At 54.2% G+C, this 27,683-nt stretch overlaps 15 protein-coding genes across 15 annotated transcripts; 7 read left to right on the forward strand and 8 right to left on the reverse strand.

Annotated features, from left to right (window-relative positions):
- Positions 1-278: 278 nt before the first annotated feature.
- On the forward strand, positions 279-2,722 carry N657DRAFT_694029 (uncharacterized protein; the record flags this gene model as incomplete). The annotated part of the gene is made up of 3 exons (XM_062797257.1): positions 279-343; positions 1,923-1,977; positions 2,378-2,722. The coding sequence occupies 3 exons, from the start codon at positions 279-281 to the stop codon at positions 2,720-2,722; spliced, it is 465 nt and encodes a 154-aa protein (XP_062642760.1).
- A 97-nt stretch (positions 2,723-2,819) lies between these two features.
- N657DRAFT_694030 (uncharacterized protein) lies at positions 2,820-3,247 on the forward strand (the record flags this gene model as incomplete). The annotated part of the gene is made up of 1 exon (XM_062797258.1): positions 2,820-3,247. Exon 1 carries the CDS (start codon positions 2,918-2,920, stop codon positions 3,245-3,247), a length of 330 nt encoding a protein of 109 aa, XP_062642761.1. The 5' UTR covers positions 2,820-2,917.
- A 269-nt stretch (positions 3,248-3,516) lies between these two features.
- N657DRAFT_582604 (putative longevity assurance factor) lies at positions 3,517-4,846 on the reverse strand (the record flags this gene model as incomplete). Its single annotated transcript, XM_062789623.1, has 2 exons — positions 3,517-3,972; positions 4,061-4,846. 2 exons carry the CDS (start codon positions 4,844-4,846, stop codon positions 3,517-3,519), a joined length of 1,242 nt encoding a protein of 413 aa, XP_062642762.1.
- A 486-nt stretch (positions 4,847-5,332) lies between these two features.
- On the forward strand, positions 5,333-5,679 carry N657DRAFT_650675 (uncharacterized protein; the record flags this gene model as incomplete). Its single annotated transcript, XM_062793994.1, has 1 exon — positions 5,333-5,679. A coding segment is annotated over exon 1 (170 nt), but the record flags the coding sequence as incomplete, so codon positions are not given.
- A 323-nt stretch (positions 5,680-6,002) lies between these two features.
- Positions 6,003-6,664, reverse strand: N657DRAFT_684782 (uncharacterized protein; the record flags this gene model as incomplete). The annotated part of the gene is made up of 3 exons (XM_062796716.1): positions 6,003-6,275; positions 6,337-6,513; positions 6,566-6,664. 3 exons carry the CDS (start codon positions 6,662-6,664, stop codon positions 6,003-6,005), a joined length of 549 nt encoding a protein of 182 aa, XP_062642764.1.
- Positions 6,665-7,443: 779 nt separating this feature from the next.
- N657DRAFT_675189 (uncharacterized protein) lies at positions 7,444-9,005 on the reverse strand. The gene is made up of 2 exons (XM_062795804.1): positions 8,978-9,005; positions 7,444-8,919 (listed from the first exon to the last, which is right to left on the reverse strand). The coding sequence occupies exon 2, from the start codon at positions 8,710-8,712 to the stop codon at positions 7,609-7,611; it is 1,104 nt and encodes a 367-aa protein (XP_062642765.1). The 5' UTR covers positions 8,713-8,919; positions 8,978-9,005; the 3' UTR covers positions 7,444-7,608.
- A 785-nt stretch (positions 9,006-9,790) lies between these two features.
- Positions 9,791-10,590, reverse strand: N657DRAFT_322247 (uncharacterized protein). Its single transcript, XM_062786805.1, has one exon. The coding sequence runs from the start codon at positions 10,357-10,359 to the stop codon at positions 9,907-9,909; it is 453 nt and encodes a 150-aa protein (XP_062642766.1). The 5' UTR covers positions 10,360-10,590; the 3' UTR covers positions 9,791-9,906.
- Positions 10,591-11,206: 616 nt separating this feature from the next.
- N657DRAFT_650680 (uncharacterized protein) lies at positions 11,207-12,625 on the forward strand. Its single transcript, XM_062793995.1, has 4 exons — positions 11,207-11,833; positions 11,886-11,988; positions 12,041-12,229; positions 12,278-12,625. Exons 1-4 carry the CDS (start codon positions 11,255-11,257, stop codon positions 12,544-12,546), a joined length of 1,140 nt encoding a protein of 379 aa, XP_062642767.1. The 5' UTR covers positions 11,207-11,254; the 3' UTR covers positions 12,547-12,625.
- A 263-nt stretch (positions 12,626-12,888) lies between these two features.
- On the forward strand, positions 12,889-15,085 carry N657DRAFT_582606 (uncharacterized protein; the record flags this gene model as incomplete). Its single annotated transcript, XM_062789624.1, has 6 exons — positions 12,889-13,176; positions 13,233-13,561; position 13,582; positions 13,999-14,226; positions 14,338-14,439; positions 14,513-15,085. The coding sequence occupies 6 exons, from the start codon at positions 12,889-12,891 to the stop codon at positions 15,083-15,085; spliced, it is 1,521 nt and encodes a 506-aa protein (XP_062642768.1).
- Positions 14,865-16,344, reverse strand: N657DRAFT_650685 (uncharacterized protein). Its single transcript, XM_062793996.1, has one exon. The coding sequence runs from the start codon at positions 16,269-16,271 to the stop codon at positions 15,360-15,362; it is 912 nt and encodes a 303-aa protein (XP_062642769.1). The 5' UTR covers positions 16,272-16,344; the 3' UTR covers positions 14,865-15,359.
- Positions 16,345-16,951: 607 nt separating this feature from the next.
- Positions 16,952-19,007, forward strand: N657DRAFT_650687 (cytochrome P450). The gene is made up of 6 exons (XM_062793997.1): positions 16,952-17,098; positions 17,171-17,724; positions 17,781-18,051; positions 18,105-18,387; positions 18,445-18,679; positions 18,745-19,007. The coding sequence occupies exons 1-6, from the start codon at positions 17,027-17,029 to the stop codon at positions 18,893-18,895; spliced, it is 1,566 nt and encodes a 521-aa protein (XP_062642770.1). The 5' UTR covers positions 16,952-17,026; the 3' UTR covers positions 18,896-19,007.
- Positions 18,937-20,278, reverse strand: N657DRAFT_627547 (carbohydrate esterase family 5 protein). The gene is made up of 2 exons (XM_062790818.1): positions 19,331-20,278; positions 18,937-19,278 (listed from the first exon to the last, which is right to left on the reverse strand). The coding sequence occupies exons 1-2, from the start codon at positions 19,832-19,834 to the stop codon at positions 19,096-19,098; spliced, it is 687 nt and encodes a 228-aa protein (XP_062642771.1). The 5' UTR covers positions 19,835-20,278; the 3' UTR covers positions 18,937-19,095.
- Positions 20,279-21,545: 1,267 nt separating this feature from the next.
- N657DRAFT_582523 (uncharacterized protein) lies at positions 21,546-22,184 on the reverse strand (the record flags this gene model as incomplete). The annotated part of the gene is made up of 1 exon (XM_062789621.1): positions 21,546-22,184. One exon carries the CDS (start codon positions 22,182-22,184, stop codon positions 21,546-21,548), a length of 639 nt encoding a protein of 212 aa, XP_062642772.1.
- A 1,461-nt stretch (positions 22,185-23,645) lies between these two features.
- On the reverse strand, positions 23,646-25,121 carry N657DRAFT_322342 (ADP-ribosylglycohydrolase). Its single transcript, XM_062786806.1, has one exon. The coding sequence runs from the start codon at positions 24,957-24,959 to the stop codon at positions 23,853-23,855; it is 1,107 nt and encodes a 368-aa protein (XP_062642773.1). The 5' UTR covers positions 24,960-25,121; the 3' UTR covers positions 23,646-23,852.
- A 772-nt stretch (positions 25,122-25,893) lies between these two features.
- N657DRAFT_605287 (uncharacterized protein) lies at positions 25,894-27,265 on the forward strand (the record flags this gene model as incomplete). Its single annotated transcript, XM_062790186.1, has 1 exon — positions 25,894-27,265. A coding segment is annotated over exon 1 (1,260 nt), but the record flags the coding sequence as incomplete, so codon positions are not given.
- Between the last annotated feature and the right edge of the window lie 418 nt (positions 27,266-27,683).

The raw sequence follows: 27,683 nt of genomic DNA on the forward strand, positions 1-27,683 counted from the left end.
AAAGGAGAGACGACAGACTCTGGTAGCTCGCAAGCATACTTATCCTCGTCGGCGCGTTGGTCTGGGCGCGTTGCTAGAAGGTTCGGTGTGCTCTGGGGCGAGTGGGAATAGCTTCATCAGGTGTCTTGGTGTTGGCCGAGAGTCGCCGAGCCTCACACCCGGCCCAGCCCGTTACACGCTCTCTTCAACAGGACCAGCGAGACCGTGACAAGATTGCTGTAACCCTTAGCACGAGGGAGGAGCAGAACCTATATACAGCAGAACTAGCAGCTATCGCAATGGCCTTGGAGAAGATTCCGGCCAACGCCTGCCATAGGCATATCACCATCGTCACCAGGAAGCAGTCAGCGCTAGCAGCAATTAGGCAACCGCGACAACAGTCCTGCCAAGTCACCATACGACAAATCTACGAGTTGGCTAGACTGCACCAAGAAAGAGGGAACTCGGTCGACTTCCTGTGGATCCCAGCGGAAGCCAACTTTACGTTGGGCTTAGAGGCCAAGGCGGCAGCACAAAGGACAACGAGACAAGGACAGATACCCAACCTCCAAAGGCCCCAAGCCAAGTCCACCGAAATCAGGCTGGCATTGCCCAAACAACGACAGGGGAGAGTTCTTCCCGAAGGCGTAGGCAAATCCTCAAAGGCTCTGGACGTGGCACTACCTGGCAAGCATACTCGCGATCTCTACGACAAGTTGAAACGAAAAGAGGCCTGTATCTTGGCACAGCTCCGAACCGGAATGGCGAGGCTGAACGGCTTTCTGAGCAGAATCGGAGCGGTCGAATCAGACCTTTGTCCCTGCGGCCGAACGAGGGAAACAGTGGAACATTTTCTGTTGCGTTGCGTGAGATGGGCAGCTCTGAGGGAAGACATGTTGCAATGTACAGTGGCAAGGCGAGGGAGCCTCTCATTCTACCTGCGAGGGAAAGCACCATCGGATCCAAAGATGTGGTCGCCAGACATGAAAGCAGTCCAGGCAACGATTCAGTACGCAATGGCGACAGGGAGATTGGATCTTGACGAGGAAGGACGGAGATTGGAGCATTCACAGTAGGGGAACTCCACTAACACCATACAGCCTCAGCCAGCAGATCCCGCTTTAGCTGCTGAAGATAGGACGCTGAACACTTGGAGAACGCAGCTTCCAAGTCGATCTGCCGAAAACCAGGTCAAGAGGCAGCAGTTAGTGGCGTGAGGAAGGGGAAAGAGTAGAGGGCTAGTACGAGTTGATGACCAAAACGTCAACGAATTGGATGTAGTTAGCGTGCCAAGGCCCTTTAGGCTTCGTGTCTCCGGGCGAAATAATTCCATCCATCTATCCATACCTGATGTATGAATGTACTAACGTTACATAGATACCTTACAATGTGGACGTGCGTCTGCTTTGATACCTACTTACATGTAGTGTACCTCACCTTACGCACCGACTCGGACCGCTAGGAACGTGACGTTGAGTGGGAATCGGAAGGATCGTGCTCAATTTTCCGAACCCAAAACTCCACTACCACTGTATAACGGCCGACGCATGGGAGGGTCGAACGTCCGACACCAAGTGCCCCTGGGCCGGTGATACTATATACACTGATACTGCACTAAATACGCTTCACTTCTATCTCATCGCATCCCATTTCTCCGTTGGCTTCCATCGCAGAGCAGTACCTCCTCAACCAGGCTTATCAGGACTCATGAACTGGCGTACGGCCTTACGGGCATTATCCTGTTGGCCTATACAGTAGACTTTCTATTCAGCCTCCAGATAACCCCAGGGAGCCGCCGCGGATCCGTCCCAGATTCCCCATCATCGGACACATGCTTGGGCTCATACAGCATAGGCCAAGTTATTACTAAAAAACCAGGTTGGAAAGGCTCAATCAGCCTCGTTCTCCTCGTTCACCTGCATCTGACTCGAGCAACCCCACAGCGAGGCTGCCGGCGCCGAAATCTACACCCTGGCGGTGCTCAACTTCAAGGCCTACGTCAACGCCTCCAGCCGGCTTCTGTTGAACTGAGTGGGTTCCTTGGCACCAAGATTCACGGACTGAGCACTGATGTTCAATGCGAGACTCTCAGTCAGCACAGATCCATCACAATGACACGGTCCCTGACATAGCGTCATACCATGGCACAATGTCTCTATATAAGGGGGTAATTCCCCTGGGAGGATTAAAGAGGACAATTCTCTGTTCCAACAAGAAAGGGACATTCTGAGGCACCCTAACCCACTATCTTGATCCTTCATTTGTGTGGTCACTCTGGAATCGTGACTCCAATTCAAGCTTCGTTTCATACCTCAATCTGTTCAATACCATTTGGTTGATCTAAGCTTACTTGAGCATGTAACTGTTGGCTGCCCAACAGCTTCTGCCCATAATACAGAAGCAGTCTAAGGCGCTTTCGTTCCGGCCCTTCCTCCAGCTCACGGCGCGTAAGTATGGGGATGCCTCGGCCGCGGCGTACGACATCTTTGGCGGTAGCTTGCCCGACGACCTGAGCCACACAGCAAAGCTGGGCCTGCTGCCCGGGCCGAACCTGGATAACCTCAACATGCACAACATGCGGATGGGCCAGCGGGTCTTGGTTGACATTGACGACTTTCTCAAGTCCGGGGAAGTCTATCTTCTCCAGTGGGCGCGGCACACTATCGTCCAAGCAACCAGCTGCGCCGTCTACGGGGAGCAGCACCCGTTTGTCGACCCGGATGTTGAGAGCGCATACTGGTAAGGCGCTACAGAACCTTCGTCAGTATCCATGGCGTATCTTACCCAAGACCCGAACGCCAGGAAGTGAATGAAGTACCTCGCGGCGCACCTGGTCGGCTGGCTCGACATCACGGGCCGAGGCTACGCGGTGCGCGACAAGGTCTTTCAAGCCTACGCCAAGTACTGCTAGTCCCTACCACCTGACGCCTCGGACTCGATGAGGGAACACCGGCGCCTCCTAGACGACGCGGGCGTCCCGGACTCGGACAAGCCCAAGCAGGCCGCCATCTTCACCATCGTCTCCTTCAGTAAGTCTGCCCCGACGCTCTACTGGACGCTGTGGGAGCTCTTCTCGCGGCCGGACGTGCTCGCGCGGGTACGCGCCGAGCTGGCCGCCCACGCCGTCGCCCTCACCACGGACAGCAGCAGCGGCGACAGCAGCAGCGGCGACAGCGACGGCGGCGGAGGAGGAGGAGGAGGCAAGTCGGAGACCGGGCAGACGGCAGCAGGTGCGGTGGGGGCGAGTGGGTTCGTGCCCTGGGGCTGATCTGTACTAAATAGATAGGTGGCTTCATGTATCGAGACTAAATACATTACTACAATCAATTCTCCTCAGCGTTCATCATATGACCATTACTTACTTCATCACCAGTGGCCAGCCCTGACCTAATCTAATATTATACCCATGCTAAAAACCTACAGCTCTCACCATCCAACCACAGTTCCCGATCAAGACCGCACACCCGAGTTGAAGTGCAAGGCGCGCAAAATTCAAGCCGCCAAAAGCTGCTGCGGCCTCGGGCTCTATGTCGACTCCTATCCCCTGAGCTTGGTCCGCCGCCCGGATCGCGCAGCCTCCGTGCCCTCGCCCTCACCCTTCTCTTCAACCGCTTTCGACGACTCCAGGTTCAGGGTCTTCCTGCGTTCCACGCCCTCGGCCTCGGCCTCGGACTCCTCCGCCTCGGACCGGTCGTCCTTGGCGATGCCCAGGAACACGAAGCGGTAGGCGACGCGGCACAGGCAGTACAGCCAGAACAGGTTGAGCGCCTGCAGCGCGGCCAGCAGCGCGAAGGTGATGATCTGGGAGATCCAGCACTTGTACTGCTGCGTCTCCCAGTCGAGCTCGTAGGGTCCGACGGTGGCGAACTCGGTCGCGACCGAGTACAGGATCCGGAGGTTGATGTAGTGTCGCAGGTACGTCCACACCGCGATGCAGAGCGCAAACGACGCAGCCTGGCTCGGGTGGTTCAGATAGTTGAGCGATTTAGACACCTACTCAGCTGAGAGGGTCAGCTAAAGGTGCCTTATGCCACCGTGCGTACAGGGATCACGACATGAAATGAAATTGGATGGCACTTACGGCCAGGAAGAAATCGCTAATGTCATGCGTAATGTAGACGGCGAGGCCGATATACGTGAAGTGAAACCGGTAGCTGAGGCTGATGAGGGCGATGGTGATGATGTGATGCACGATGAGCTCCTTGAAGTCCTTGCGGGGCTTCTCCTGACCGAGGAGCATCACGATGGCCTGCTGGATCCAAAACGCAGTCTGGAACAGGTAGTAGAACTTGAAGACGGCGTCGTGGGTTCGGTTCGGAAACGACTCGTACATGCCGCGCGTCGCAAAGTACCAGAGCCCCGGCGTCTGCTTCATGGCGTATACGCCGAGCGGGCCGACGAAAGCGATGTAGCTCGCCTGGTACATCTGCTCCGTGAACCGCGCCTGCTTCGCGTGCGACCTGATCCCGCCGAGGCGCGCCAGCGGTTGCAGCACCTCCCGCACGAGGAACTCGCGGCTGAAGGACAGGAAGATGGTGTAGAAGCAGACGAAGGCGAGATCCCAGCGGCCCTTGCCGTACTGGCCGCTCTCGAGCCGGTAGGAGAGGAACAGGAAGTGGTAGGCGAGATTGGACTCGGTAGGGTTGAAGGCGTATGCCGAGACGAAGGCCAGCATCAAGACCAGAGGGAGCGCCCAGGTGCGCCAGAAGAGCCAGACGGGGAAGCCACGCGTAATTTTCCTGCGTCTCGTGCTAGCAGGTTTGAGCGATGATGAGGATAGCCGGGGCGACTCCTGAGCGCGCAATTTGGCGCGCCGATGCCGTGAGCCACCATTTTCAGCGGTTGCCTGCAGCGGGTCGGCCGACATGCTAAGCACGGAAAAATTCTCGGGTGCAGCCATCCTAGGTCCCTAACACGGTAGATACGGTAGGTAGATGGCCTGCGGCAAAGAGGCGGGAAACAGGTGGTTGATTGATGAGTCGATAACGGTTGTAGAACTTGTAGAAATGGACCCAGACTAGGTCATATTGAGCTGAAAGCTCGTCGCCGCCTTAGCTAAGCCGATCAGCGGCACCCGCGGACCATTCCCGTCCCAGGGCAATCCAGGGGCGTGCATGTATTGTATGTACTTTCTATTTCATGCTGGCCTCCGGATGGGTCTGCCGGGGCCCACGGAACCCTCTGCCGCGCCGCTGCATGTTCCAGGGGGCACCATCTTGGCGAGATCTCGGTGTCGGCTACCCGCCCTTGGATTTTTCTAGGCTTTCCATACTTGTCACGGGTGGGCGCAACTGACCACTGCGTAACACCCTCAAAAGAGGGACCGTGGTTCGAACTGTCCAGTCGAACCAGGAGTTGTTGGGCAGCCAACAGTTACATGCTCAAGTAAGCTTAGATCAACCAAATGGTATTGAACAGATTGAGGTATGAAACGAAGCTTGAATTGGAGTCACGATTCCAGAGTGACCACAAAAATGAAGGATCAAGATAGTGGGTTAGGGTGCCTCAGAATGTCCCTTTCTTTTTTTTTTGAAACATTGTCCTCTCTAATCCTCCAAGGGGAATTACCCCCTTATATAGAGACAGTGTGCCATGATATGACGTTTATGTCAGGAACTGCGTCATTGTGATGGATCTGTGTTGACTGAGAGTCTCTCATTGACATCAGTGCTCAGTCCGTGAATCTTGGTGCCAAGGAACCCACTCAGTTCAAAATCCACATCCGCGGCGGGTCAGGTGATGGTCGAGACCAGCGCGGAGCAGAGCCCCTCTAAGTTGAGCGCTTTCAAAGCCGCCAACTGTTGGATTCATTTTCGGCCCGAATCCTCAGCAATCATCACAGAACCCGGCGGGCCAGGCCTCGTCGAACGTTACCCCATCTCGCCGACTAGCGCTGTCCTCTTGGTCGCCGAGCCTGCGCAACTAGCGCAGTACTTCGGTTTGGACCCTTCCCTCCCTCACCTCTTCCCGCTGTTCCAACACCCTCAGAACCGCATCCCGCTCCTCCCTGGAATTCACCCCAACTAGCCCCTCCACACCGTACCACACCATTCACGCCCCGCCCCGTCATTCCAGCCAACCTCGTCAATAATGATAATCCTCGCCCCGACGTCGCTCGCAATCCCCGCTGGCCTGACACCCGTCCCCTCCCTCTGCTTGCCCTCACTAGCCAGGGCCGCCATTCTCGCCAAAGCCTGCGGTCCCCAAACAGCAACGAGCGGCTCCAGAAATCCGTCGCCGTTCCGAAAACACGTCACCGGCGGCTGGTACCGCTCGCACAGATGCTTCCAGGAGGCCTAATTGCATGGGACTGTGAGCCAGGTCGTCGTGGGGGGAGAAGCCATGGGCTGTTAGCACGCCTGTCGTTGGGCCGGCGGACTGAGAGGAGGACGGGGAGGGGTTGTGCGGGAGGTCCTGGAGGACCAGGACTTGGGTTTTCAACTTAGGTCGCTTGGGGGGGAGGACGTGGGCAGTGATGTTGGCGGTGGGGTGGGTCTTGTTCCAGCGGTGCGGATATGTTGGTGGTGGCGGTTGCTGTGCTACTACTGTTGGCCACGCGGACGGAGCGGGGAAAGTCATTAAGAACCGAGTCCTGGGCGAGGGAGATGTAGATGGCGGGGGCGTTTGCGCAGGCCTTGGCGAGGAGGCTGAGCTGCTGCTGGTACAGCGGCCGGCCGTCGGGCATGAGAAGGAGATATTTGGGCGACTGCCGCGTTGACCTGCCGCCGGCGAGTATGAACTGGTCAAGATGATTGTAGCTGTTTGCTTGAGTAGAGGGACCTAGGGCCGTAACTAGATTAAGATCACAACTACACGTCTTTAGTTGGCCATGAACGCGGATTGCTCAGCTGTGACAGAAATAGCTCAGCGTATGACGTTATGAATGCCTGACAGTCTGTCGAATGTCGATCGATACTTTGCTGTAATGACGCCTAATGCGAATATCTTCACTAGAGTCTGCCGCGAAAGCGACGCCACTGTTGAAGGAACGGCGAGAATGCCCATTTCCTATCACATGACGCAGTGAAGTGAGCGGTTTTGAAGCTGTTGAAAGAGAGTGAATCGAGTGTTAATATAGGTAGCTTAGTAAGATGAAGAGGAGCCGGGATATCTTAAGCGTTATATAGTTAATGCAAGCCGGGTACTTACAACCCTACCCCCGGACCGTTTCTGTCCCTGGACAGTCTCTCAAACCACAGACAACGTACCATCTCATGAGTTCGACATCTCCGAATCACTGCACCACTGCAATCATTCTCGCTCTCAATCAACCATGAAGGTGTTTTGCTTTTTTAGTGATGCAAGGAGAGCGCAGCACGAAGATGCAAGTGGGGTATCCAACGCCTCTACTTCCTAAGTTCGTTAGGAGCTGAGGACGATTAGGTGAGTCAATCCTAGAGGATTCAGAGGTTTAGGGTGGTATAACTTGAAAAAAAGAGCAAGTAGTGACGTTGGATATCAAACCAAGGAAGAATGCATTTAAACACTCGCCAATCTCTAACAACTAAACAGCATACACCATGACTCCAAATCCATCTAGTTACCAATATTCGGTACAGTTACTCAAGCAAAGACTCGCCAGCTCGTCAACAATTCGCCAAATCTCGCCACCCTCGTCGAAGAAAGTCCTTAGCAGCCCGACGCCGCGCACCCAAGTGTAACACCTGCTCCAAGAGTTCCGGACGCGATGCCCAGGGAGGTGCCGATGGCGTTGCACATGGCGCACGCGAGCGCCGAAGTCTCGCACGTGATCTCGTAGTTCATCCAGCCCAGGACGTTCGGGTTGCGGCCGGAGCTGGCGGGCGGGATGTTGTCCATGGTGGCATCGATAGCGCGCGGGATCCGGACATAGTGGTCGATTTTGGTCTCATACTGCTGGCACTGGCCCTCCTTACCGGGCCGCGTGTCAGGTCGCTTGCAGACGTCCCACTTGACCTCGCGCCGGGACGAGAACTGGGACGTGGCGGCCATGAGGTCGTAGGCGCCGGCCATTTTCCCGAGAGCGTTAATTCTGGAGTCGGCCGCATGACACTTCCACTTAATGGTGCATTTGGATCCGATGCCGATGGGCGTCTGGTCGCAGTCGGTGCTGCCGTCCTTGAAGGTCTTCCTGACCGTGGCCATGATATTGTTGGCCGTTGTCTCGTACAGCTCGACAGAGTCTGCGTTGGTAGAGGCCGTGATGCGCGTCTCGTCCTTTCCGCCACCGCTACCGCCGCTACCGCCGCCGCCGCCGCCACTGCCGGGCTTGACTGTTAAGACATTGGGCGAGCCGCGATGGTTGCACACGTACGCGCTCGAGCACCACTTGCCGTCAGCCAGCTGGTAAACCTTATCCTTGTGGTACGAGTAGCACTTGAGCGGCTTGTTCGACTCCATGCTGTGGTAGGCGTCGCCGGCCGCGTTGGGGTCCTTGATTTTGTCGTTGATCCAGATGCTCCACTTGTCGCCGTTTGGCATGGTGGCGAAGGCGCCCTGAGGACCCCAGGGGTAGGCACCGTTCCAGGGGACGTTGACCATCATGGTCGGCTTGTTCGTCTGGCCGTTGGCCGTCCACACGTCACCCGGGTAGTAGATCATCTCACGCGACGTCGACCCGCCGTTGACTCCAAGACCGATACCGCAATCAGCCAAGACGAGGTTCTCGTTGGGCGTTTTCTGGCCAAGAACAGATTGAGGGCCCGAAATGAGGACACCCGCTACGAAAGCAAACCATGATGTGGTGGTGCGCATGCTGAAGGTTGAGAGAGCAAGGAGCTCTGTGTGCTGATGCTTCCGACGGGGAGGTTCCGCTGCTTGTGACGTGGAAGGAGTTGAAGTATCACTTGGCTGCTGGTGTTGTGAAGGGTTCAGGATGGTGATGATGAGAAATGAAATAGTGAGTCGTCGACATGGCGAACGTCAGGCACTTTATTTTCACCTGAAGGTCTTGGGCTACCGATCAGCCTCCCTTTTCCCTGGTGAGGCCTCTCCATGTGCCCGGGTCTCACCTTGCGCGATGGTGCATCAAGTTTACCCCGAGTCGGACCTCGCGCCACTCGTTTCTAGCTTTGCTGTAACCACCTACTCGGAGAGGAAGTTGGCGATCTCATCATTACCGGGACCATCCAATCAACGAGCTTAGAAGGCCGAATGTTGGGTGAAGTAGTCGGCGAAGATGACACTAACATGCGAGTTTTGCAGGCACTTGTGGGTCAACTTTGTTACTCGGATTAAGGCTGCGGCTGGTCTGGACGCTGCGTTGTAGCATAGCCCGCACTGGCGAGCCTGAGGCCGATAACTGTAGCTAAATATTGAACGATGTCACGATGTCCCTCAGTGTGGAGCTACGGGCTCGCCGACTCAATGGAGTCAATGCGGGTGCGAAAAAGGGAGCTTGGAAGCTGAGTGGTTGATGAGGGTCGAGCTTCCTAAGCTCGAGCTAAAGTACCTTAGCTTCTGCCGCGCTTACGCCAAGTATGAGACACATCGAGAGGCCGCTCGAGTTTGAGCCCCAAAAAAATTGGATTCTGCCTAGTTGGAGCACGACGCGATGCGGCGATGGATTGATAGTATGTAACATCTCGACTAAATCCATTGTGTTCGCTGTTCAGTTTCTTATGGCTCCCTCTGAGGAGCACATCGACGATGGATTCTTGTTGGACAGCAACAGTTATAGGCTTGAATAGGCATAGACCAACCAGGTGACACTGCATCAATTGAGGCACAAGATAAAGTTGAATTGGCTGTCTGAACCATGCGTCATGTGTCTGTGTTGCTTAAAGAACCGAGGGCTTCGGGACCCTCGCCAGACCATGCTTTTGGGTGGGTGACGAGTCTTCCACGCTTACTGCATTGGGCAACAGTGCCCAGCACCTGAATCCGGGGGCCAAGGAGCCAGTTCAGTTCAACATCCGGTGCCTGCGGGCGAGAAAAAGTTCCATCCGCTCATCCCCTCCTCCCGCCCCCCCCTTCCCTTTGAAAGGAAGTGAAATGAGGCGAAATGAGGAGCGACCGGCGGAAAGGCAGGGGCGCGACCGATTTTCTCCCGTCCTCCCTTCCATCCTTCCTTAAGCGCTCATTGGAAGAGGCTCCTGAACCTACAAACAATTGGCCGTAGCTCAGAAGAGGAGAACCGGGTACTATCGACAAAAGAGACTGTAACGGGCTGGGCCCGAGATGGGCCTCGGTGATCTTCGGCCAGCTCTCGTACAACAACGGTCTGCCAAACCCCCTGGATGAAGCTATTCCCACTTGACCCACAGTGTCGGGAGGCTTCTTCACTGTGAGCGCCAACCGCCAGTTCCGCCTTGGCATTGCCCGGTACTGCGAAGGCTCCTTTTTCGTTCGACACCATTCTAACGCAAAAATCAGCCAGCAGCCTACCGCACATAGATACATAGGGCTAATATACTCTTTGGGGGGTAACTAAACTAAGGGAACCTACTTGCTGTTGTCCAATTTGTTCTCTGGGTAATATCTATGAGATGCAATTGAAATTGCGATTTTCAGGTGCTAATCGCGTCTCAGGCAAGTCAAGATCAAGCTTAGCAGGTCGAAATTACAAGTGAAACCTGAACTCCATGATGACAAGTTGTCAAGACCTAATACCAGCATAAGGAGGAAATGCAATGGTAACGAGTCTCTCAGAGCAGGTGGTGGCAGGCAGCCTAGGTGAATATCTCGGAAATAGGGTCGTCCCGTTTGGACTCGGAATACGGAAGCCGATAGGCACAAAACGAACATAACCACCTTAGCACTCGAGCACTGCGACCATTTTGATTAGCTTGCACCAGGGTGTGATTAGAATAACACTAGCGTAACCCCCATTACTACATCTTTGATCCATCTTAAAGACAAAGCCCAACGCTGGCCAATCAGAGCCGAGAATTGATTTCCTGCATCGCATATGCAGCCGCACCGCCACAAATCTTCCCCAACTTCCTCTTCCTCCACAACAGTGAGCCACCTTTGGGTATGCTTACCACCAAGCTTCGATATACATTCTAGTACTGACGCGTATTCCTCCTGTAGCTGCAGTACGACTCCCACTCTCCCCACGAGACCTTCCGCAATTGCAAAAAACCCGCAGTACAAGGACAACACCCGCGAATACAAGATGTCTGATTCTGATGATGACCGGTCCGCGGTCGCCCCGCCCATTACCGAAAATCCCGAGGTTCAGCCGGTCGATGTCCCCTCTATGACGGGGGAAAACGAGGACCCCGCCTCCCCAGGCGAGAACGAAATTAGCACTGACGTTCCTGCTGGTTCGATTGCGGATACGGCGGCAAACATGTCGGATATTCCAATGGCCAGCGGAATACAGCGCCCTACTCAGCAAAACGAAATTCTCGCGCAGCTTGCGCAGATCCCGCAGGACCAGTTGGCCAACTTCCTTCGCGTTTTAGCGGGCATGAGCACTGTCGCTCAGGGCGGTAATTTAACGAACATTCTTCCTGCTAGTTCTGCCGCAGGTACCGGTCCCGATACACCGGCCAAGCCTAGTTCTCGTCCGGCTGCAACGGGTACCCGCGAGGACGACAGCTTACACGACTTTGACAATACCTCGACACATCGCTCCCGCCATGTCGCAGATCGTTCTCGTCGGGACATGGTTTCCGCCTCTGTCATAGAGGATGACGATCTAGAAGACGACACTCCTCGTCTTGGCCGCCAACCAGCCAGAACGACCACACAGAAGAACGAGTATAATTGGGTACTCGGCGATCAGACCCTCCCAGTAGCGGCGCTTTCAGGGGTTACGCCTCCCTCTCGTAACCCTCTGATGTACACCGCATACATCCTCAACAATCTCGCCCGATCTAGTCCCGATGAAAACTTGCTTTGGTCAATCCTACGCGCTGGTGGTGGAGTATGTTCTCCCTCTCCTGTAACATTTTCAAGATCGTACTCACCTTCATCAGATCCGGTACATTGTTCGTCTCCTTAAGGTCAAGGAGCGTGCTCAGGGTCCAGACGGCACGCCGTACCCTGTACTCAAGTGGGGTCGTCCTCAGCAGCGTACTGGTATGTTTATTATTATTGTTTGTCTTACATTTGTTGTACTAATCTACATTAGCTATTGCTGCCTATGCAAAGCTCGCACAGACTAATAACGGGGTCTCGTGTACTACCTGCCAGAACGCTTCGAGTGTCGGCCCGTTCCGGTCATGCATTGCGACGGGCGAGTTCAGTGGCGCTTGTACGAACTGCCAATATCATTCACGTGCTGCCCAGTGCAGCCTACGTAACGGCGCTGACGAGACTGGTATGTTTTTCTCCTGTCTCATCTTTATAAATGCTTATAACGTATCAGGAACTGTTCAGCGCGGTACCAAGCGTGCCCGAACCGATATATCACCATCCGAGCAGCGTCCTCGCCCCCGTACTAGCGCTAGTGGTTTCCGCCACGACAGTGCTCGGCTCCAGAACGAGGACCATATTCACCAGTCTGGAGCGGCACCTAGTGGTACCTCTGCCAAGCAGCTCTTCCGCATTCTCTTCTGTTCTATGCCGACAGCCGAGCTGGAGGCTATCGTTAAGGACGGTCGCCTAGAACTTGACCGTCGTGGCAGCACCATTTGAGCTTCTGGGGCTGGAGATTACGACGATTACGATTGGGTCTTTGTGGTACGGAGTTTGGGATGTGAGATGCATTGGGTTACGGGCTCTCTTTTCCTTCTGCTAGTTGAGAGTATTCCTGTGTAGGGCGTTCGTCCGTTTTTGAGCATTCTCTAGCGTAGACTCCTGTTTTACGTCGGTGTCTTGCCTGTAGCAGCCCATGTCTACGAATAGCGTATCGTTTTGGCGAGTTCTGCACCAGAAACACGCTATGCTAAGACTACGCCCCACTTAATATCTGGCAAAATTTTCTCACTTGGTCTCTTTCTAATTTTGTTTTCGCGTTCACATTTGTAAAGTGTCGTAATGCCTCGTCCTCCGCGTCTCAATTGGGAACAGCATCGTCCCCAGATCACCAGCTTGTACCAGTCTGGTGCAACCTCTCAGGCTATTACATCTTATCTTCTTGATGAAACCGGAGTCTCAATCACTCCTACGCATCTTCGTCGTCTTCTCCAGTCATGGGGTGTACCGCGCCAGCGCCCTAGAACAGAAGTGACTCCTGACCTTAAGGAGCGAATTGAAGCACTCTTCTTTCAGCATGCCTTAACAGATGCCGAGATTGTAAAGGCTTTAGAACAAGAAGGAACGAAGGTAATGTACCGTAGTGGGCCGATAATACAATAGTGTACTAACAAGTAGAACTTTAGATCTCGAGTCGCAAAGTTCAGGAGATTCGATGGGAAATTGGTTTATACAGACGTCATAACGCAGAGCAACTTGCAACTGCAATGGCCGAAGTCCGCGAGTTCTTCGAAGGAGAGCGCACTACTACAAACATTGTTCGCCATATGGGATATCGTTCCCTTTACGTCCATATGCGCCAGCGTTTCTTCAACATCCCACGCGACTCTTTACGGGCAGTGTACGCTGAGTTTCACGAAGATGCAATTGCACATCGTCGTGCCCGTGCTGAACGCAAGCGGTCTGGTTGGACTGTACCAGGCCCCAACTACATCTGGTCCGTTGATGGGTATTTGTCACAAATGAACCAACGAGAGTCAACAACGGCGGCTTACTTGCAGAAGCCAGTGGGGAACGTAGGACGTTTCGAGCCAATCACTTAGGACCAATCGGAACGAGTCCTAGAGGTGCTCCAGAGAGCTCTCAGGAGCATGAGAGAGCACCAGTGCAAGGCCAATCAGAGGACGCTCTAAGAGGCTCTCGAGAGCACCATAAAGCATTGGCTCTAGGTGGCTCTAGAGAGCACGAGAGAGCAACCAAATGCATCTAGTATATAGTCACTCGTTCTGGAGGACTCTGGGAGTTCTCCAGTAAGCAACTCAAGTGCAGGATTGTCAGCACCCTTGGACATTGCTTGTTGTGAACCCTTTGGCTTCACCGAACCTCACCCCGTTGTCAAGTATAACCTTCAGGAGTCCCTTTCAGAAGTTGGGGCTTTGAGATTCGTCACAGTATTGCAAGTTGGAATACTTTGGTATCGAGATCTATGCAGGGATTGACGCGTACTCTCGATACATTACATGGTTCTACATCGGAGTCTCTGCAAGAACAGCTCGAAACGTCTTTGCACAGTACATTGCTGTGCTAAGCTCTTACGGGTTTATGCCGTTAGCTCTCCGTTCAGACCATGGAGTTGAAACGACACTCCATGCAGGGACACAGTACCTTCTCGCTTCCGAGGTTCACAAACTTCGTCTCCGACGGAACCGCCGCGAAACTACTCGTTCTCATTCTCCTCCAGCTACCGACCCAGCTATTGTTGAGCTTAACGAAAGCGGCGACCATAACGAGATGGAGTTCGCGGACTGCTTCATCTACGGTGATGGAACGAAGAATGTAAAGATTGAGCGGTGGTGGGGAGAATTGTGTCAAGGTCGTTCAATGTTCTGGCGAGTAAGTGATCGTCTTCTACTATATTAGATAGTTGCAACCATAGATAGTTACTAACTAATCAATTTATCTTCAGAACTTCTTTAGCCGGCTGCAAGATGAAGGTCTCTTTTCTCGTACTCGGATTGAAGATCGCGTTGCATTACTTTACTGGTATATGCCACGTATCCGGTACGAGTTTATAGACTTCGTCAAGCTTTGGAACAGTCATCGTATCCGAAAGCAACGCAACAGGACACACGTTGTGTCTGGCAAGCCATATTGTCTCTGGTCATTCAGCAAGGCTACAGACTACCGTGTACCAGTACCGCCCGAAACGCTTGCAGAACTGCAGCGTATTGTGGACTGGGACAAAGTAGATCTCGACGAGTATTTGCCTCCGAGGACAATGGACACTTGTAACAACATTGTTGCATCCTGGGGTGAGCTGCCTAGTACTGTCTCTGAGGACCAACCATACTTAGAGCAGTATATTCGGCTCAGGGATCAGCTCAGAGACTATAACAGGGCACAGACGGAACCACGGCTCTCTCTCGTTGAGCACCCTGTTGGAGGTCTTGATCACATTCGTTCCTTCTTCGACGAACAGCGTATTGATTTAGATAGAGTGAATCAGGTGGAGAGAGAGGAGATTGGAACTGATTTCTAATGTACATAGGAGAGTTCAGTTTGCTACTCGCTAGCCGAGTGTTTTCGCTTCATGTTTCGTGTAACGGTCTGGAATGGCACTTGAGTCTGGGCCTTCGGTTGGCGAGCATTGCCACGTTCAACCTTAACACCAGAATTACCTTCCTGGCTCTGGCGAGTACCATCATGTTCAGTTTTTATATCCGCACCTGTCTCCTCCTTCACCTGCGACAAGGATGCTGCAACATCTTGTACGATGTCTCCCTCTTCCTCAACAGCTGCCTCCTGTTTGACGATTATCTCCCCCTTGGTAGTACCCACCTCTGCACGGCCAACAATGTTCTCGTTTCTTGACTGTTTGTAGCGCAAAGTCGAGTTTTGCTCAGCGCTAACTTCCTCTTTCTTAACCTTTCCTTTACGACCCTTGGTACCCGTTGTACAGACTCGTACCCTCGGAAGAGAACAAGAGTACAATTGTCAACAATAGGCCGGCCAAAGACGAAATCGACAATCTCTTGTGTCGTAAGCGGGCCAGGAGGAGGCTGCGAGAGTTGCGTGATGTTTGGGTTGGGACCTTGCGAAACAGAGTGTATCAGGCGCCAGTCCTTGGACAGGACTACGGAGTCGTCAGTCGAGCGGCGGAGGAGTGCTTTGCTGAACGCATCGATGCTGTCGTAGACTTCGGTCGCAACGAATGGGACCGGGTGATACTTGGCCTTCATGCCAATGACAGAGAACTTCAGGAAGCCCATGTCGTCCTCTACATCAGTGGTAGTGTACTGGCCAATATAGAGGGTCGTCGTGATTGCAATTGACAGTCGTGGCGAGCTATCAGCGTTCCGAAGGTGACGAGCACTACGGTCACGCTCGCGTATACTAGCCTCTGCTGCTTCAACGAAGCTGAGGCTAGGGGTTCCGCTACGCGTGTTGGTATACGCCGCGTTTCGGCGCCCAGGGACGAAGAGTTGCGATGGTTGTACACAGCTGTACAACGCACCACGGGGGCGTTCGGGCGAGCTCGTCAAATCGATGACTTCTGGTGTAGAACCTTGGGCATGCAGGACAGGTCTGCAATTTAAATCGAGTGTCGTGAGCCGTACGTTGCAGATCGGGCAAATGCGAGAATCGAGATTCTGACGCTTGAACTTGCTGTGGTCGACGGGACAACCGAGTTCATCGGCGTCACCAGAACGAACGTTGCTCGCCATGTCCGTTGCTGTATTGCCGCGTTATGCTGAGTTATTTGGTGTAACCCGATGATCTGAAATTGAGGGATTTTCTTTGCACGAGTTTAATTAAGCAAAGTTTGTGTGTTGGCTGTGCTGTGTGGCTTACGTATTGGTTAGTTGCAACGCCTCCTACTGTTGAGTACCATTCATTGCATAGAGGTTTGATGCAGTAAAGCATTGAATAATGGAACACTGAGGGCGTAAATGTAGTAAGCGCGCTAGTACTAAAGTAGTTATGTTCGTTTTGTGCCTATCGGCTTCCATACTCGGGAGGCAAGCTGAGGAGCGGGAATCAGTACCCGAACCATTTCCGGTCGAGACTTATAACTAGGGATAAACACTCGGGATTTAATTGCCACAGCTAGCACAGCGTGAAGCTAGAAGTAAGGCAAGTTTGCGAATCTGATTCTCGGATAACAGTTTACCTTATCCACATCTCTTCAAGATGCTCGATGTCTGTTGTCTAACACAATGCTAGCCTTTTGCACATGCCCTGTCATGGTCTCTTAAGATGGACTCGGCATGTCGGGAACCAGGAAGCGGAGAGTCCAGATCCTTCAGGATAGCGCTCCGCCAAGACTGAATTAGTGCCCGGAGCAGAACGGCAGTTGCACTACTCCGATCCCAGAGGGGTTTCCGTTGCAGGTACTTAGTGCTGGCACCTCACACTTGTCTCTGTCACTGACAGCTGCTGTTATTTCACCTAGATCCAAAAATAAATAGGAACTCCCGAAATGCTCGAAGTCATTGCCTTGAGCTTAGGGCTTGCCATTGCCCTCTCATACCTAGTATTAGAGTTCCCCCGGGTAAGCATCTACGCCAAAACAGACTGGGCGAACATGTGGGGATGCTGACCCCTGAATTCTTCCGAGTCCCAGCTGCAGCAACAATGGCGGCTGAGGTCTCATCGCTCACAGCTCCCACCAGGACCCAAAACCATCAAGACGGGCATCCGAAAGCCGTGGATATGGTTTCGCGAGCTGAACCAGCAGTACGGCGACGTGGTGTACCTCCAGATGGGCCCGACGCCAACCATCATCCTGGGCTCGGCGCAGGCGGCCTGGGACCTGCTCGAGAAGCGCGGGGCCATCTACTCGTCGCGGCCGCGCTTCATCATGGGCGGCGAGCTGCTGTCGGGCGGCATGCGCGGCCTGATGGCGCCGTACTCTGCGTTTTGGAGACGGTGGCGCAAGCTGCTGCACAGCGGCTTCATGCAGCGCCAGAGCGAGAACTACCGCCCGATTCAGAGTCTTGAGTCCAAGGTGCTCACGCATGAGCTGTTGGTGGATCCAAAGAACTACCGGACACACCTCGAACGGTATGCTGCGTCGGTGGTTGTCACGGTGACGTACGGGCGCAGAGTCGAGGATGTGCGGACGGATGCGGTTGTCAAGATAAATGCCGAGGCCATGGATCGGCTGACCCAAGTGAAGTGGGAAGATCCAGTTTACATTTTACTGAGGGTAATGGTTTGCTAACGTTCGCTAGCATCCCCGGCAAGTACGCCGTTGAGCGGTATCCGGCGCTCAAGTACGTGCCCAGCATCTTTGCTCCTTGGAAGGCCCAGGTGCTCGAGCAGCGCAAAAAGGACATCCATATGTACACGGGTCTTATGGAAGATGTCAAGCAAAGGTTGGCCGCGGGCACTCTACCAAAGTGCTTTGCCAAGAACCTCCTAGATGAGCAGCACAACCTCGGGATGACTGACCACGAGGTTGCTTACACCGCGGGCACTCCATTTGGTGCAGGCGTCGAGACAGTGTGTTGTCCCGGTTCAGTCCCTTGGGCAACATGGAGACTGACATCTCGCAGTCGGCTGGCTCCCTCGCGAGCTTCTTGCTCGCCTGCGTCAAGTTTGGCGACAACTTCATCCCAAAAGCCCAGGCCGAGCTCGATAGAGTGGTAGGAGACGATAGACTGCCGACCTTTGACGACCTGGCCTCCCTGGAGTATGTGCGGGCCATCGTCTCCGAAACCCTCCGCTGGCGACCGGTTGCCGTCCTCGGCGGCACTCCCCACGCAACCACGGCCGACGATGTGTACAAGGGCATGTTCATTCCTAAGGGAAGCACCGTCATTGCGCCGTTGTGGAGCAGTAAGTGAAGGACAGCCCCAAATCCATCGCTTTCGGCCACGAACTGAATCCTGCTAGTCCATCTCAATGAATCCGACTTCCCGGACCCCCACCAGTTCCAGCCCGAGCGCTTTCTCGATCATCGCGAGTACCCCGGTACGCTGGGCCACAGTGCCTTTGGCTGGGGCCGCCGCATCTGTCCCGGTCTTCACCTCGGTTCGGCGTCGGTGGCCATCAACATCGCCCGGATATTGTGGGCGTTTGAGGTGAAGCCGGCGCTGAACGACAAGGGTGAGAAAATTGATGTGGATATGTGGGTACCTTAATATGCCAGAACGGCTTCCTTGTTCTCTCGGTGTGTGATGCTGATGGACTCAGCTTTGCTTTCTCGGACGGCTTCAACTCGAGCCCCTTGCCCTTTGAATGCTCCATCAAGCCGCGCTCGGAGGGACATGCTCGTGTAATTCAGAGGGAGTTTCAAGAAGCGCAGGCACTTCTGCAGCATTACACAGCGGCGAACCGACTGTAAGGGTGGAGGAAGCTGGGCGGAGAAGCTCAGGGATTGAACGGACTAAGAGTCCAGATGATCTTGTATATGGTGAATGACTGGAATAGGATTAAATACAGACTTCAATATCAACGAGGTGAATGTGTTCTGGTATTTGTATATGCAGACGTGGCGTGCTATGTACGACCCGTTGCATTTCACTCCCATCCAAAGCGGCTAGATCAAGCAGCACCGAGCTTATTCTTGATAAATGCCAGCGCTTGCTGGCCGTATTTGTTGACATACTGCTGGTGCGAGTTGGCGTCGTTGCCGGTACAGCAGTAGGGGTCGGTCGAATCGCAGTACGACTGGATGATGGACGGGCTGGCCGGGGAGCACTGGAACCCGCGGGGCCGAGCGGCAAACTATTGACACTCAGTCTCAAGTCCCATACACTCATGCAATGTTTTCACTTACACCCTGAGCCTGGCACGTGCCGACATTGTATGGCAAGCCGACGACATTGTGCGGGTCGCCCATGAAGATGGCGGCCTTGACGGCAGCGAGGGCATTGCCGGTAAGGGTGGCGCCGGCACCGCCGCAGAGGGCGTTATCCATGATCTGGCCGCCCTGCGAGTAGCCGATGAGGACAATCTTTGTGTTGGGACAGCGCTGGTTGAAGCTGGTGACGGCCTGCACCACGGCTTGGGTGCCCTGCCTCGCCGAGTTGTCGTAGCTGACGCCGCCGCACTGGGACTGCCCGCCGCACGCCGGGTAGTTGATGGCCTCGCTGGTGGAGCCCGGATACGCCTGCTTGACCATGTTGACGAGCCCCTGCGAGGTGCCGTAGCCGGCGGGGGCCGTCGTCTCGCGGGCGCCGAAGATGTGAACCTGCGGGCAGGACTGGCGGGTGTCGAGGTCGACGGGGTTGGCGCTGGCCAGGCAAGCAAGAACTGGAACGGCAACGGCAGCGATCTTCATGATGGGCAGTATATGTTTCTGACTCCAGAGATGGGTTGGGGATGCTGTGAAGAAGATCCTGACTCCAACTTGGGCGTCAACTTTATATCTGCTTCGACTCAACTTGCAACGCAACAGTCCGGACGAACGGGTGTCAAAAACGGGAATACGGAGATAGTCTCGGTGGAAGGCTGCCGGATGCCTCAGCGGGATCTATCTTAATCTCCAAAAGCCCTTCGGACATTGTTACATGGATCGTACCCCTGCTACACCCCGGGCCCTTTTCACGGGCACAAACCGGGTACAGGGTGAAGTGGTTGAAAGGAGCATACCGTTAGAAAAACTCGATATCTGCAAGGTTGGTTATGATTCTCGTGTAGTGCCTAGTGAAAAGAGGGACCGTATGGTCAAAAGTAATAGTCAGAGGAATATAGACTCCGGTAATCTCCAAGTGGTGAGATCACTTGGACGGTATACAGCATGTGCTTAGCCTCGAGCTGTGTATTTATACCGAAGCTTAAGGTAAATAAAAACTTGGTGGTATTTCCCCGCAAAATGCTACAGCCGAGAAACACAGCCCTGACGTTCACTGCCGTGACGAATCGGGGCTTGGTTTCACATATGTTGCAGCTTGGCCATGTGTTGCTGGTTATGAGACCGGCAATACGCGGACAATAAACGCGGCAGAAGTGCCGAAGGGGTGTTACGCTGTCCATGCACGGTGTCGGCCTGCTGACGTCGATCTGCTCAGATCTGTGGGGATGTTGTTTTGCCTAAATGTTCCCTAAAGGTTCCATATGGGGAAGCAATAGCATTCATGCTAAACACATCAATCTGGGGCTCAAAGCGTACGTGTGAACATCATCTCGCAAGGACTCACCATGGCTGAGTCTCCGATAGACTACAGGTAGGCTGGGTTAGCCGGCAAGGTATTGCTTGTAAAACTACAATTGTCCATCTCTGGATCAGGAGGTGCGCTCACTTCTCGGATCCTGGAAGTATATCTACTGGCAGTCAATTAGCCCCAATTCGAACCAGTAACGTTACCTCTGTTTTTGGTGTGTCATCTGCGGCTAACTGGAGTATCTATCCTTTGGACTGATTATGACAACGAGGCATGTTAAATGTGTTGACAGTAAGGGAGAATTCGTCCGGTGAGCCTGGGTCCTCAGGATCACATCACACACTTGAGCAACAGGTAGTAGTAAGTGAGCAAATATAACAGTTGTTCTGACTCCCTTGATGGCACTCTCTGATATTGATATAAGCAAAAGTGTCATAGAATCATTTATCATGCTAGTCAACATCCATCCAAAAATCCACGACCAAAATCGCTCACACTTCAGGTTCCTTCCGAGTCCCAGACCCGTCACCGCCCCAGATGACACCCCTTGGCTACCACATCCCTTCCTCCAAGCCTCAACCCTCCTTGAAGGCACAACGCCTCTGCCACTTGCCTTCAGGTTTAACGGCAGGTCTGCCAGTTGGTGCGGAAGACGAGGTGTAGGCTTCCGTCGAAGGCGTCCACCTAGCAATGTGTCGCATTCGTCCCCCATTAGCCAAAGTGCTCATTCGTACAGCAATGGAGCCTGCAGCTCGCCCCTTTTTTTCCTATCTGTCTCCTTCTTTCCCCCCTTTCGCATAGCAAAGTAAATAAAGGACACAGAACTCAAAGAAGAAGGAAGCCAAGGGAAAACACAAGACCCCAAGGCGCATGACGACAGATACAAAGTCAAACTTCAGAAAACTCGACGGGGTCACAGCGGCGCCACTGAATCGTCGCAGTGTAGGGGTTTCTCACCGTCATGGTTCCCCGATAGGGCGTCGAGATGGGCGTGATGCGGATCTCCGAGTTGACGTTGAGGATGGCCGTGGTGCCGCCGCAGCGCGAGAAAGACTCGACGCCGACACCGGCAATCATGTTGTAGTTGTCCTCGTACGGAGCGACCAAGTTCTTCTGGAAAACAACTTCCTGCCGGTTGTCGCCGGCAAACGTGTAGCCCGCACGGCAGGTTCCCGTCTGACCGTCCGAGAGGCTAGCGTAGCCCGTGAAGCGCGTCTCAATGACGGAGAACTGGTAACCGGACGGGAACTGCAGGTTGATGCTGATGCGGCAGTTCTTGCGGCTGTCGGAGACGCTTGTTCCCGGGCCGGCCGAGACAATATACTCGTCGAAGGCAATGTCAAAGACGGTGCGGGTGGCATCGACGTTGACATAGGCATGGCCGGCCGGGCAGCCCGACCCAATGGCGGTGACATTGAGAATCTTGATGTCGCTCGGCGGAGGCGGCGCAGCAGCGAGGGTGCGACGGCCGGGCTGGACCATTGCAGCGGCGGCAGTACCGGCGAGGAGGAAGGCAGAAAAATGCATCGTAGGGACGGGGCTTGACAGCAGTTACTTAATGTAGTGGAGAAGCTGGCACCTACCAAGTCTGTAACAACGATATTATCGCAGGAGAGATGATCCGAGTTAAAGTTTAAGTTCGAGGGTGACCATCTTATAGATCAACATGGACATTATGATGGCTAGAGACCTTTCCCCTTCCACCCTCGCCCTGTCTCGAGATGTTTCTGGATGTCCGGATACATTCCGAGGAGCAGATTTACCACCATTCCCCTCCTGGTGTTCATCGCATATCATATCGGAAATGGTGGAAGCGAAGCCGACTTGGAGTGTTACAATCTCGTAGTCAAGACTTCTAGGCCTGCTCCAGGCTTCTCGATGTAATGTAGGTAGGCGAGCGCGATGAGACCAGTGCCGCCGCAGCCATTTCCATCTTGGTGTTAGAGAAGCTTGCATAACGTTGATGAAAGGCAAGCAATAGACTTTGAGTGAAATAATACAGTGAGCTGTCCCGTGTCCCGTTGAGCCTAGCCGAGTGATGGCTATCTGCTACCTCACTGCATTGGTAACACACCTCTAAGTCCTAGTGAATCTATCGACATTCTGTCACTTGTCATATCATGCCGATATTAACATGCACACTCCGCGCCAGCTCGCCGCCTCATTATTACAGTTGGGGTACTTCTTATCTAATTCGGTTGCAGTGTGGTCGGATTTCGAGGGAGTCGGAGTCCATCAGATGTCCCATGTGTAACAGGAAGGGTTTGCATACACATCTTAACCTAAATGCAGAAGCATGAATGCGACAGCCGTTGGATGGTTGTGTCCCAACTTCTCGGCTCAAACTTCAAGCCCAACGCGGCGGCGCCTTCGTCGAGGTCTCATGGGTCAGACTGCAATACCGTCCCCGAGTCTGCACAAGTCGCTGACACCAAGAGTCCAACCCCACCATCATGCGGGCGTCAACGGGCGCTTGGACCCAGTTGCTTGAGAAGTAGAGAACAGGATAAAGGCAGGCGATTGGTTAACAGAGGCGCAATATTCGAGTCAAAGTACTGCAACGTTTCCCAGCCACTTAGGGAGTTGACTCTCTTGGAGCTGGTTCCGACAGCACCCTGAAGTTAGGCGCTTCCTGGTGGTACACCATGTCTCGGACCGAAATGACCCTGTGGTCGGGCTATTTTTGGACATTGCTCTGACGTGAAGACCGAATGGCGACTTTTGTCACCCGACGAACCTCGGTTATGTGCGCGCGGAAGAACCGGGTCATCGGGTGGCATGCTTACCGCGCATCAGGGTCCAACTCGAAAGATTTCATTTATTGGTAAAGTGTCAACTGCTTGGCGTGTCATTTGTTTGGCGAGTCTTCGCTTTGCTGCACCTAGCTTGGTCTCGGCCGTCAAACGATATCCGGGTGCTGGGGCTCTAGATATCAGGTTGCATGGGGAAACTCCCAGAACCTGCTCTTCGGGGTCTAGACATAGTTGGAGGACACTGGCGGTGATATCCTTATCCCACCTTCGCCAAATAGACCCGAAGGAGGCAGGTAGTAATATAATCGAAATGAAACTCGTCACTTCTGCGCTGGGCAGCTCAGCACATGAAGAGTCAGGCAGCTCTGGGCTCGGAATGCTCGTCCAAGCACACAAACGTTCGGTCAACTGGGAGCAAAGACAGTGGACGAGGATGAAACCGTCACCGCCGGGCCTGGTTTCCGCCCTCCAGAAGAGAAAAGAGATAGTCTGCAACCTCCTCAAACTCATTCCCAAACTGCAGCTTCTTCCTCCACCGCAACGGTATCGAGCCGACACCATCCCTCGCCCCGAGCAATCCACCGGCAATGGCCCCGTTCGTATCTGCATCCTGTCCGATCCGCACCACATCCACGAGCACGTCCTCCAGCCCGCGCGGGTCCAGCATGGCCGCAACCGCAAGCGTCAGCGACTCGAGGACATGACCCGACGCCTGGAACGGCAGGGCGTTTGCTGCGTTCGCGGCCTCTCTAAGTCCGTTCTCGGCCAGGTCCTGCACCGTCACGAGACTCTTGCCCGCATCGATAGCCGCCTCGACCTTCTTCACAGCTCGACTCATCTTGACTTTCCGAGACGCCGTCTCTTCCTCCTCAACTAGAAGCATTGCCCGCTCCACGGCATCCTTCCCCGCCTGCCAAGCCTCCTTGGGCGTCTTCCCATCCACCAGCGCCCTCACCATGGCGTTGTACACCGCACATGAGATAGTACAATGAAAGTCGTCGTGCGTGATAGCCGATATCTGGAGCGACTCCAGAAACGCCATGCCTTCGTCGTCCTGGAATAACGCAGTCGGAATACACCGCATAAGCGACCCATTCCCAGCCCGCCCCTCTCCAGCGCCCGAACTCCTCGGGTCACCGCTCTGTTTGAACTTGGCGATCCCCGACGCCGTCGCGCCCCCGACGTCCCTCGGCCGCTGCCCCTTGACCCTGTCCGGCCAGATCCCGTCGTACCAATCGACCATGTGCCACGCGGCAAGCATTACGAGGTCTGGCGGTGTAGGAGACGGAGCGCGCCTCTGCTTCAAATTCACATAATCGCGATAGGCCAGTAGCACGGCGCGGGTGAGATCCGTGTCGTCGGTTGCGTGGCCAGCCGGCCAGTCAAAGTGGCCGCCGCCGACAATGTCGCGGATGCCGTGGGGATGGTCTGCGCGGATGTTTTCCCAGGCCTGGAACTCGAACGTCGCGCCGAGGGAGTCGCCCGCGTGCACGCCGAGCAGGGCACCGAGGACGCGGCCTTTGCGAGTGGGTGCCGTTGTGTCCGACATGGTGATAGGATTGCGTTGCAGATGGGTGCAACTGTGATGGTTCTGTGGGAACGCCTTGATGGCTGCTGCATTCAACGGACCTCGGTGTTTGATTGGTGCCAGCACCGCAACCCCTCCTTCTTACAGTACCTACACTACTTAGTCCTCTCCCATGCCCATTGGCCGATCAAGCACTTTACCATCTTTCAATTCAATCCACTGCTTTGACTCGGAATAGCTTCTTCCAGCGCATATCAGCGGTCATCGCCCTGCAGGTTCCGACCGGTTCTGGGATCGTCGAAAACTTGATGGACGGGAGGTATGAATTCGCTGGGTACCGCAGCGGGGTTTTGAAGGGGGTGAGTATGCTAGTTTACAGCGCTATGATAGCCTGAGAAGTTTTGACAGCGCTGGCAACTAGCATTCCCAGTTCAACTAGCATTCCTAGTTCAACTAGCATTCCCAATTCAACTAGCATTCCCAGTTCAACTAGCATTCCCACGCCCGCACCTGCGGCAGCCTGATCCAGCGCCTAGCCTGGTGTATTTCGTACGCTCCGCTGCACCCCCATTGCACTTACATTGCATCCTGCCTGTTGAACTGAGTGGGTTCCTTGGCACCAAGATTCACGGACTGAGCACTGATGTTCAATGCGAGACTCTCAGTCAGCACAGATCCATCACAATGACACAGTTCCTGACATAGCGTGATATCATGGCACACTGTCTCTATATAAGGGGGTAATTCCCCTGGGAGGATTAGAGAGGACAATTTTCTGTTCCAAGAAAAAAGAAAAGGGACATTCTGAGGCACCCTAACCCACTATCTTCTTGATCCTTCATTTGTGTGGTCACTCTGGAATCGTGACTCCAATTCAAGCTTCGTTTCATACCTCAATCTGTTCAATACCATTTGGTTGATCTAAGCTTACTTGAGCATGTAACTGTTGGCTGCCCAACAGTTATGAGCCCGGCTACGCTCTAGAACTCCCGGACCGACAATCCCGCAGCCAACACAAGCATTTTGGCATCACCGAAAGAGTGATAGAACCAACGAACGAACCCACGATGTCGCTACCGAACACGAACGAACGATTCAGCGTTCAGCTGACCTCGACCAAGGACTGGCGAGGATGGAACGACACATTCATCATGAAGGCGAGGAACCTCGACCTATGGGATCAGCACATCAAGCCGTCAAGCCAAAGGCTTCCTTGGCTGACAGCTCCGCAACTTCCACGGATGAGCGACTTCGAACAAATCCCACACGTCCGAACTCGGAACCCCAGACGCAACGATCAGAATGGGGAAGAAGACGAATCCGCGATCCTCGAAGGGAACCAGCGACGATCAGATGCCAATCAGACAAGACTCCACGAGGAGGAGGGCCGAGACAACGACGACGAATCGGATCAGTACTACGACCCCGAAAACGACATCATGCTGAGCAATCTCACGGAGACTGGCAAAGCCGATTACCACGCTGCGATGTCTCGATACAAGATCCAGAAAGACGCCTACCAGATCCAGGCCAAATCCGTCCTCACCCTCTCCAACTGGGTTTATGACACGGTGGCACCCCATCTTCGAAAGACGTGTTGTCGTCCACAGAAGACTCTCGTCGAGTGGTACGCAGCACTAAAACCACAGGTCGGATCGACATCGGGCGAGGAAGACGAAGAAGCTCGCGACAAATACCGACAAGCGGTCAAACCACTTATCCGACACCCGAAGGACATGCGCGCTTGGTTGACGGCATGGGAAGAAGCATTCATCGAAGCGGTCGAGATGGACGTTCCAGATACGTTCAAGTCAGTCCACTGGTGGAGAGACTTCACCAGAGCCGTCAGTGGCATTGGATACGAGGCCTGGTGCCAGTCGTACCAGATCCAGAATCAACACCGCATCTCCGGAAACCGTCTCTCGTATCGAGACGTGTCAAATGCATTCGCCTACATGCTGGCAGGAAAGACGACCGCTGCAGCACAGGCGAGGAAGCCTATAAGAGGCGGTTTTGCGACATATGCAGGTCTTTCCACCGACCATACGGACGTCGACACCGATGCGGACGAACCGAAGGAACAGCCGCAACGCCGTGCCCGCCGTCAAACTCCCCCAAGGGGCACGAGCAAGAGACGGAGTTCCGACAGCTCAAGGAAGGGTTGCAAGGCATGCGGCCAGGAGAGTCACTCCCTGTCCAATTGTTTCTATGTATTCCCACACTCTGCCTTTGAAGGCTTCAGGTTCAACCAGCGGACCAAGATGGCCGTTGAAGAAGCCCTGAGGACCGACTCGAGCCTTAAGGAAGAGGTCGAGCGGATCAGGAAGAAGTTACGGAAGGCCCGTTTCGAGGAGAAAAAGACGAAGGAGGATGTTACTGTCACGGAGCAGCTGGATTGACAGTTAAGGAAGATCACCGAGATCAAGGGCAGTTTCATAGTCACAAAATCAGCATTCGCAATCAACGACTACCCTCTCTACTACTCCGCCATTCTTGACTCAGGATCAACAATTCACATCTTCAACCAGCGAAACCGATTCCTCAACTCTCGAGAGGCTGAACCTGGAGATGCCATCTGGGCAGGAGACAGCCGGCTACCGATCTTGGGATACGGAGATGTCGACATCCTTGTCAAGACCTCCCAGGGCACCAGACGATATTTCCGACTGTATGATGTTGCCTGGTGCGACAGACTGCAGTGTAACCTCGTCTCCTTTCGCGAACTCCTCACCAGGGGTTACTCCT

Source organism: Parathielavia appendiculata, assembly GCF_033297405.1.
Source record: "Parathielavia appendiculata strain CBS 731.68 unplaced genomic scaffold N657scaffold_33, whole genome shotgun sequence".
Lineage (NCBI taxonomy): Eukaryota > Fungi > Ascomycota > Sordariomycetes > Sordariales > Chaetomiaceae > Parathielavia > Parathielavia appendiculata.